This window comes from Cryptomeria japonica, chromosome 8 (assembly GCF_030272615.1).
Source record: "Cryptomeria japonica chromosome 8, Sugi_1.0, whole genome shotgun sequence".
Taxonomy (NCBI): Eukaryota; Viridiplantae; Streptophyta; class Pinopsida; order Cupressales; family Cupressaceae; genus Cryptomeria; species Cryptomeria japonica.
In genome coordinates this window covers 665,578,147-665,588,549 of record NC_081412.1, presented here as the reverse complement: position 1 = coordinate 665,588,549, position 10,403 = coordinate 665,578,147, and the positions used below count along the sequence as shown (strand labels likewise).

At 35.5% G+C, this 10,403-nt stretch overlaps 1 protein-coding gene across 1 annotated transcript; it reads left to right on the top strand.

Moving 5' to 3' along the window:
* Positions 1–1,147: 1,147 nt before the first annotated feature.
* On the top strand, positions 1,148–9,685 carry LOC131050083 (rop guanine nucleotide exchange factor 7). Its single transcript, XM_057984217.2, has 9 exons — positions 1,148–1,326; positions 3,480–3,847; positions 5,351–5,710; positions 6,298–6,414; positions 6,524–6,678; positions 6,813–6,887; positions 6,998–7,288; positions 7,385–7,747; positions 8,344–9,685. The coding sequence occupies exons 2-9, from the start codon at positions 3,517–3,519 to the stop codon at positions 8,845–8,847; spliced, it is 2,196 nt and encodes a 731-aa protein (XP_057840200.2). The 5' UTR covers positions 1,148–1,326; positions 3,480–3,516; the 3' UTR covers positions 8,848–9,685.
* The last annotated feature ends 718 nt before the right edge of the window (positions 9,686–10,403 follow it).

The following is a 10,403-nucleotide window of genomic DNA, read 5'->3' as shown; positions in this document are numbered from 1 at the left end:
GGGAAATATTTGTCTTGAAGGGAAGCTCATTGAAAGGCATAGATAAGGTCGAGATAACTTGTTGGTTATGATATTAAGATGATATACATTTATAAATATCTTCCAAGGTCTAATCAAACTCTTAGTAATGTAAACAAGAATTTAAATACAATTAAAAAAAAAAAGATTAACAAATTCACATCAAATTTGACAAGATTCCATGTTTTTTATTATATACAAAAATTAGAATTTATTTATTATATTTCTACAAAATTATTTTTCTATATTTTATTTGTATGATTAATATAATTTTATCTCAATATTTTTCTATATTTTAAAAATCTTAAGAATGTAAGTGTAAATGAAAGTAAATAAGGATATATAAAGATTGAGGCAAGACATAATACTTAAATATGTCATAATCAATACAAAACTAGATAAAAATCTCATTATTACAATTTTATGCACACCTTAATTATTAAAGGAAATTCTTAATTTTAATAATATGAAATTTACTACTATAGATACACCCCTCTTTTATCATTAATGAAGATTTTTGTTTTCCTATGTACAATTTGTTTTTTTAAGGGGATCATGACAATTATATCTTTTAAATATAGCTATTTAAGTAATTTTTAGTTTTTATAAAAATACAGTGAACATTTTGATATAGTTATCATAAATATTTCTAAATTAAAACGAATAGATCTTTTTACACCAACATTGTCAATGATACTCCATTATTATTAATATAAAAACAACAAACGAAGTCCCATGACAGTTGTTAGCTTTCAAGTAGCCACGTGACAGTCACATCCTATTCCATAGAGACAAATTCAGCATAAGGGATACGATTCGGAGTTTGGAATCATTTTCCCTAAAGAACACAAAATAGAACAAAGCGTCTCTTTTAACTTTCTTAATATAAAACCCCTCTAATTAGGTACACGTAATGTTAAAACCTAATCATATCTCCCAACTATACCCTCATTTGTCAGCCCGTGACCTTGTCCACGTGGGCATAGTCTTACCGTCTATCGTCGTCCACGGTGGTAATAACTTTCCACGTAGTCTGTAGACCCGTACAATACGTGGATCCAGATACGCTTACGTACACAATATTTCAAAAGCGGACCTTTTCAAATATTTAATTACGTTTAAATTAAACAGATAGCCAAAATATATGCAAGAATGGGCTGCAGGTGAAGACATTTCAATGCTCTGTATGTGGGCAATCTGTTTGACGAAATGTCTATGAGAAAAATCAGAGATAGGCTACAGCACGAAGAGATTTTAACTGAAAGATCAATAAATGCAGTTCAAATTGTCTAAATTGAGGCTGCAGAGGTGAGTAAATGCTAACGAGCGAGGGAAAAGAAAGATGTATAGGGACACTGTGTTTTTTGAGTTAAAGATATCGATTTTGATGAATTATCAGCCCACAGAAATGTTTGTGCCATATTTTTCTGTATTAGAACTCTCTCTTTTTGTCAAATGCGGCCGAGGGCGTTGACGTTGTTGCTGCAGGGGTGAAAAAGTACGTAAAAACCAGAAAATAGATCGATTTTCAGATTTTATTTTCTTTGTTCGGTTTTCTTGTTTTGTGTCGAAATTTCGGTTCAGATTGTTTTTTTTTTCTTTTTCTAGGGCTAAGATTTCGATTTTGACGAATTTTCATCGCAAAGAAGAGTTTGTTTTTTGTATACGAACTTATCTTTTCTTAAATATGCAGCTTAGAATGTTGAGAAAGTACTTAAAAAACAATAACATAAACCGATCGGATTTTAAGTTCTTTTGGTTTTTCTTGTTTTGCGTCAAAATGCGGTTCAGAATGTCAATCATACTCCCTTTTGGTTCTATTTTCGATTTTGATGAATTTTCAGTGCACAGTGGAAACATTTCCCTCCCAACATATGGTTTAGGATGCTGAAATTACTATGGCAGAGACGAGAAAATGCTAAGAAACCAGAAAATAAGCTGATTTTCTAATATTTATTTTTATTTTTGTTTTTCGCTTTGCTTGTATTGCATTCAAATGCGGTTCAAAATGTAATCTTAGCAAATTTTCTTTTTAAGTTTTTGATTTTGATAATTTTGCAGTCCGCAGAGGATTTCTTTCAGTTTTCAATTTTTTTAACTGAGAATATGGCTTAAAATGCTGAAATTGGTACCGCAGAGGCGGAGAGGATATTAATAAATGAGAAAGTAAAACCGACTTGCAAATAGGCCGCCGATTTTCGGTTTCTATTTCACTTAACTTTAATCTTTAGTTGTTCTGACTTCCCATCAAAGTACGGTTCAGAGTGTTGTGGCAGGGGTTAGTACCGTTTTGTTGGCTTCAAGTTTCTTTCGAAAATTCTCCATTTCACTAAATGCCCGGAAAAAGGGATTTGTGGAATATTTTTGTATCTTTAAGTTTGAGTGAAACGCTTGTGAACTGCATTGGAAATTATCGAAGTTGCGTTGATATAGGTATTAAAAATACAAAGGAACGAGGAAGTAGAAGGTTTTTGTTCACTGAAAGCTTGTTGAGTTTTCATTTTGTAAGAATGTTTGTCTTTGCTTATTTCGGGAAATTTCTGTTAAAATCCGGGATCACAATGCTAAGCTTGGCGCGGCTGGGGCGAAAATTTTCAACAGAAATAAAATCTATTTTTGTCCCAGAAAGTTTGTAAAGCTTTCGATTCGATGAATATTTGGCGCAGACAGGCCGTTTTGAGGAAGAAATTTACTATGCTCAGTTATTTTTAGTGTTCACCAAATTTTTGAGCTTATTCGGACTTCCTTAGTAATTTTTTTTCCCATCTTAGGTTTTCCTGTGTTTTGTTTTCAGCTGAGACGTGTACGACTGAAAGTGCTTTCTTTTTGTTGACATTTTAATCGAAAAAGAGATATACAACAAATGAACTAAGGAAGCGTAAGGCTTTAGCGTCACAGACTAGACAATGTTCATCTTAAAATTCTTAAGCATGCTGAATATCTGAAACATTCTTGAAATGGTCTGTTCCCTCTATAGGAGTACAGTAAAGCAATTTAAAGTAGGGTAGACGAGGAAAGGAAATCTTCTGTGAACGGACGTTTCTTAAACTGTTTTGAAAAGATTTTTAGTGTTCTTACCGGTTTGTTTTAGTGCATTAGTAGGTTATAAACCAAAGGTTAAAAAGGAATCTTCTGCCAGAGGGCCAAAGGCAGCTCTTTTAGCAAATTTTAGATGATTTTCAATGATTTTTGTGTTGTATTTGAGGAGATTGGTCGCTTGTAATGGAAGAAATTAAAAAAAACCAAAAACAATGAAAATCGTCTCGTGAAAGGCAGCTATTGTGGCAGATTTGAGTAAAATTTCAGTGGTTATAGCTGTGTATTTGAGTTCTTCGTGCATGAGAGTTTAAAAGGAAATGAAATTTTCTGCTAAGGCAGCTGTTTTAGCTATTTGAGAAATATCTGTGGGCTCTAGCTATGCGTTTGAGGGTATTTATTATTTGTTTTTGAAAATGTAGCAGAATGAGGCCAACAAAGCCTTGGTAAATCGGGAGGCTTATGGATAGAACTTTACATTTGCATGAAGACAAGGAAGAAGAACATGTGCAGGCTTATTGTGCTACAATAGTGAGGTGCAGGACTGTTTTCAATCGGCATTCTTTGCTGAATTACTGGATTTCGAGGTTTCTTAAGGGGCTTACTTGCCAGGGCTGCTTTATTGACAAAAGTAGTGAGGTTTTTCTTCACAAATCTGTTCATAGTACTCTTTGGCGCAGCAATGATGGGAATGGTTCAGTTTACATTCGCAGAAATCCATTGTGCGAGGTGAATTTGAATTCTGATAAGGGTAATTTGGATGGTGATGCTGTTAAGTGCTGTGCTTCATTCGGTATGTTACATAATTTTCCATTTGCTTAATGGCGTGATTTTCTGGTTTTAATATTTATTTTTGAAATCCATAAATTTTTTTGCTCTGTACAGACATATTTTGAGTAACATGGGATTCTTTCCCAAATTTCTGGATTTATTTCTAGAAATCATATTTGGCTCTATTGATTTGGTGAATTCCTTCTTACTCTGTAAATCTTTAATTTTGCACTGGTGACGCTCAGGGCTCAAATACTACTCCATGCAGATTAGGATGCCCAAGTGGGTATGGACCTTCATTCAGAGGATTTCCTGATGGTCCCATACGGGGGCAAATTTGAAATTTTCTCATAAGATGCCACTGAGTTAAGTTAGGATCCCTCACCCGTGAAAAAATCTGTTCGGAACTGGAATTTTCAGTTCTATAATAGCTTTTCAGGAGTACACCATCAGACATTATTTTTTTCGGAAATAATGTGAAAATTTAAACCTACAAACTTTTAGCTCTCTTCCCCAGCAGTCTTCGAGAATACCACCCCTCAACAGTAGCCACTCTCAGAGGTATGGAAAAGATTCTAATTTTGGGGGTTTCTGAAGTGAACATGTTTCATGAGCCTACCTACAGAATATAATTGGAGCTTTAATACCCTTATCTGTAGAAACCTTTCTAAATATCTAATAATAGTTGGAATCACCCCAGCTGTGTAAACAGGTAAAAGCTAATTGTAGTGAAAAGATTCTAATTTTTAATGTTTCTAAGGCGATCATTTTTCATGAGCCTACCTACAGAATAAAATTGGAGCAGTAATCCCTTATCTGTTGAAACCTTTCTAAATATCTAATAATAGTTGGAATCACCCATGCTGTGCAACTGCAAACAGGTAAATGCTAAAGAGTCAGACCTCTCTGTACCTGACTTACCTGATTTTTCATCTGGCTACGTTTCATGCATGGCACAAGTCATGTTACAAGCATGAACATGGTACATGCGGATAAAATTTGACCTCAGTCTCACCAGTTCAAAATAAAGGGTTTTTTCTGGCAAGAGTAGCTATGTGTTTTAGTACTACAAGGCTGTGTAAAACCTTCCAAAGAAGTGAATTAGTAGTATGATGCATTTTTAATCTGAGCAGTATTTCATAATTTCTTATACTTTCAATGGGAGATGCTGAATTTTAGGATAATGTGTTCGTCATGTTTATTGCCTGCTGTAAAGATTTGTTTATGGAGATGTAGGGGAGAGTATTCTTATATACTTCGACTTTGCAATGGAATGTATGAATGATGTATGCAATATTATCTAGTGTTTCATTTCTGTATCTTTAGCAAATGGAGGTTGTAGTTTTAGAGCCTACATTTTTTGAAGCTCTCATACTTTTTATATTGAAGTTTGTGGGCATCTCAATTTTCTACACCACTAGCATGATGTTTTTGGTCAGCTCTTTGGGTTGGTGAAAAGTTTTTGGTAGAATTGGTTTGATGTGTTGGGAAAATTTGTGACCTTAAGTTTTTGATGATATTTCAGGTTTGTTTGCTTTCTCTAGAGGGTTTTTGCACTCTTTAGGTGTACCGAGAACTGCAATGGACAGTAATTCTTCTGGAGATCACTCTGCACGTCAGAGTGTTGACTGTGGAAGCTCAACGGTTAGTGGTGATGGCATAACATCAGAAACTTTAAGTTTTGTTATAGGGGAGATGCAAGATTATCATGGTCATGGAGATGAAATCCCAAGCAGTTCTGCAGGATCATCGCCTTTGGGTTGGCCCATAGGAAGAACAGAAATAACAAACTCTGGTATGCCTACTGTTCCTCTTGCAATTGCAGGTGGCCGAGATTCTGTAATATGGGAGGAGAAAAAAGAGAAGCGAGAGACAGATTTTTTAGGTATTTTTGCTTCTGTAATATTTTAACTTCATTGCTTGATTCTATTTAGGGTGAGATGTTAGCGAAAATTCCATTTGTCTGTAATCAAAAGATGTATTGCCTTTTTCCAAGTAATGGTTTGGTTACTGGTGTAATGCTCATTGTTTTACTTCCTTATAAGCATACATCTGATATAAAATGTGAGGGAAAAGCGATTTAAATCTTGCATATTTCAAAAAGTCTAAAGCGATTATCTGTACATTCCCATTCTGTTTTAATTACTAGTGGAAATGTTTAGAAACAGTTTGAGATCCTGTGAAGATTTGGCTTCTGAATGGGTTAATAAGAATTGGATACATAGCTTCGCTTTAAGCACCAATGAAAGTTATAATATTTGAATGAAGGAATGTCTCTTGAGATATATGTTCTGTAAGGGCTACTTTTTTATCAAATAGAATGGTGCATGTTATTATCACATCATTTTTTTGGTTTTCTTTTCTAATTTGGATGTTTTATCTCTGTTGACCCTGTAATTTTTTTGCTTAAATATCATTTAAACTTATTTATATATGTGTATTTGTAAAAACTCTATTGCCTTACTTTCTCAGAAGTTGAAATGATGAAAGAGAGGTTTTCAAAGCTGCTGCTTGGTGAAGACATGTCTGGTGGTGGTAAAGGAGTTTGCACAGCTCTTGCAATATCTAATGCCATTACAAATCTTTCAGGCATGTCATTTGCGTTTCTCTTAGAATTGTTTACAATCATGGGTCAGTTAGGATATGGTTAGCTTCACTTTTTAGAGCCTAATTCATGGTAATTGTCTATTTATGGCAGCAACCATTTTTGGACAGCTCTGGAGATTAGAACCTTTGGCTTCAGAGAAGAAATTGATGTGGCGAAGAGAGATGGACTGGTTACTATGTGTTAGTGATTATATTGTTGAGTTAGTCCCATCTTTACAGGCTTATCCAGATGGTAGTAGTTTAGAGGTGAGGATTTAATCACCTTCCTATGTATTTACATGGTTTTCAGAACTTGATATTCAGGTCTGAATTTGACACGTCTGTTCAAGCTGCACATGTTTACAAATGAGTTAACATCATCGATCCTGTTTATGTCTCAGGTAATGGTAAGCAGACCTCGATCAGATCTTTATATCAATCTGCCAGCCTTGCGTAAACTTGATGCAATGCTCCTTGTATGGTTAATCACTCATTTACATTCTTCATGTATGATAGTTTCAATTATTATAAATGTGACTGTTTCCTTTTGTATATTTTTCCAACTGCATATGATGTTGGTTGGCAGGAAACTTTAGAAAGCTTCAAGGATACCGAATTCTGGTATGTGGACCAGGGAATATTGGTGCCAGATGCAGATGGCTGTGGTGCGCTTAGGCGCCCTCCTCAACGTCAAGAAGAAAAATGGTGGTTGCCTATTCCTCGAGTCCCTCCATGTGGGCTATGTGATGATGCAAGGAAACGTTTGCAACATCAACGAGATTCAACAAACCAAATTCTTAAAGCTGCAGTGGCAATCAACAGCAATGTTTTGTCTGAGATGGAGGTTCCTGATGTTTATTTGGAAGCTCTTCCAAAGGTGAGTGCACAGTGTCTATCATCTTCTGAATGCACCCAGTTTAAGACTTAAAGAGACTGGATAGTGGTTAATCATTTTATTTTGTTATTTATTCAGAATGGAAGAGCCAGTCTTGGAGATATCATCTACCGCTACATAACTGCAGAACAGTTCTCTCCAGACTGTCTGCTGGACTGCCTAGATTTGTCATCTGAACACCATACGCTAGAAATTGCAAATCGCATTGAAGCTGCTATCCATGTTTGGCGACGGAAACTTCATGGGAGACAATCAGTGCATGGAAAGGAGAATCGGCCAAACACAAAATCTTCATGGGGTATTGTCAAAGATTTTATGGGAGATGCAGAGAAGAGAGAATTGCTTGCAGACAGAGCTGAAAGCCTTTTGTTAAGTCTGAAGCAGAGATTTCCGGGACTGTCACAGACTGTCTTGGACATGAGCAAGATACAGTATAATCAGGTTTGTACAGAAGAATGTTGCTCTGCTCTGACTGTATAACTCTTCAATAGAATAGAAGTGCTCACAAGCTTACAATGTTTTTCAATGTTTGAATTATAAATGCTGGCAAAGAAATGTATGTATGATAAAGTGAAAGTCATGTCACCAGGAAACTCATCTACAAGTTCAGAGATCACATCCCCAAACCCATACCTACATCCACATCTCTTAATATATAATATATAACCTTTCCCTTATATTCATGTAACCACATACCCTGGTTTCAAATTGATATCCTTGTGCCCGAACCCCATGGCTCCTGGTGGCTTTGGTTCAGACTTAAAACTGAATAAAGCTTCCCAGATGAGACTGAGTAGTGGAAGAGATTGCTACCATACACATTTTATATATGTGGTGTTTTCGCAGTATATCAAAATATGTGATGGTTTATTTTGATTCAACCGCGTTGTTTCAATTCAATATTCTTGGTTGATGAAGATGGACTTCATATATCATAGTGTATTTTATTGTTTTTCTTGCTGTGGAAATATGAGTGAGGACTTTAAAGGTCTTGGAAAGGCTGATTCCATGCTTTAATGTGATTTGTTTGGTTGCAGGATGTTGGTCAATCTATTCTGGAGAGCTATTCCAGGGTGTTGGAGAGTTTGGCTTACAATATTATTGCTCGTATTGATGATTTGCTTTATGTCAATGACTTGACAAAGCATTCTGAACCTCATCAATTTTCACCCATTCCTCCCTCTGTCAGTAGCAGAGGTGCCGCTGCCAAGAGAGTTTCCTCACCATTTGCTGTTCCTCCATCCTCAAATACACCATATGCTACAGCTTTTGCAACACCAAACTTTTCGCCAACACCACTAGTGAGTCCTGGTAGAATAGCTAAATCCCCATTTGTTAGTAGTAAAACCAATTCCAATCATTTTACTCCTATAAGAGTTTTGTCTGACTACCTTGTTAGCGAGACAAAAACTACAGATGGAAACACAAAAGAGTCTTCCTTAATAACCGTACCAATGTCTAAAGAAACAGGTAAAGCTTTGTCTTACACTGAACGGTTAGGCAGCAGGAATGATTTGATCAGCCCTCCTACGCGTGATTGATGGAGGCCAAAGAGCTGGGGTAATAACTAGTTCATTTAAGAAATACAACATACCTTTCAAGCCTAATTTGAACTTTTAGCCTGTTCAATAGGTATACTTGTTAGCCAGCCATATTTGCAGATTGATGCTACCTGTTGCTACTATTATTTATAAATACCAATTAATTTATCCAAGGGTTCTGCTGTATCATTCTTATATGGTGGAGTAAGGATCTCCTTAGAAATGCGTTTCTTCCCGCTGAAGATGATTTGTCCTTCCTGTATATAGTTTTTCGTCTCAGACACACTGCAGTGAGAAATGCACAGAAGTGCAGGCTGTTAGGGGTTATATATGCTTATCTCCTCCAGGAGGTAGCTCAATTTTAAAATGTTCTACTTTGTTGAAGTCCAGAACGTAATAAAATTCTGGATATCATGTCACTTCTCTTGGTTCGTAGATTCTATCCGTTAATTTCTAAATGCATACTCTTGTTGTAGAGAGTTGAAGTTGTAATGCTTTTTCCTTTTCGCATGAAGTTCTAATGTTATAGGTTCCAGAGGATATTATTTTTTGCTCACACTTACTAGCGTTTCATCATCAATATAGCTGCATTAATAGCTATAAGTTTCTGTACTGAGGGATTGAGCAGAATGGTGAAGAAAATGTGCACGGGGAACTCTTTTAGTGGAATAGATAGGGGAACCGCTGAAACAAACTTATATGACATGGTTGAGCTGCTTAGCACTTCAACTAATCAACAGGAGTAGATGATTATTGTTAACGGCTATGTAAATTTAATTATTCATTTTAAGAATTCTCAAAATTGGTTGATAATGATTTCATTCCCTTTTAACTTTCATTATTTGCCCCTTCAAATATTCATTTCAGAAAAAAAATGTCACTGTTCAAATAAGACGCTGTTTCTGCAATAAGGTGTTTGCTTCATAGAAAAGGTCCAGTGTGACATCTGGATGAGTTTGGATTTGTTTGATATATGAAGCTTTCTTCCCCATATTATTAACCGAATGCCCTTTTCAATTTTAATTTTAATGCCGATGGCCTGTCTGTCAGGTCTTACACAGATATCATGTAATGTGCATTATTCTGTCTTATTCCAAGACCTATTAGTCTTTCTGTGTTTGTGGAGACATGGCATATTTTGGCAGTTTTCTATACATGGATTCTACTGGTACATCATATTTTGTTTTTAAATAAGTACCATTTGTTTTTCATTACAAATCGACTCTAGACCCGTGCTTGTATTGAATACATGAAATGCATATTTGGGCAGTTTTCTATGTATGGATTTTACTGGTACATCATATTTTGTTGTTAACGATGTAGCACTTGTTTTTCAGTACATATCGACTCTAGAGCCGTGCTTGTATTGAATAGATGAAATACTTGAAAACAATGTTTGAAGCATTTAGCTACAAGAAGACAGTGAACCAGATTTTGTGGTTTGGTTTGGTTACTGCAATTTTTGACAGCTTAAGATTTCATCCATTCTGTATACTCAACTAAGCTTTTCATTCAAAATTTTAGATTTCATTTTGGTTAGCTGCCATGCCAGTGTG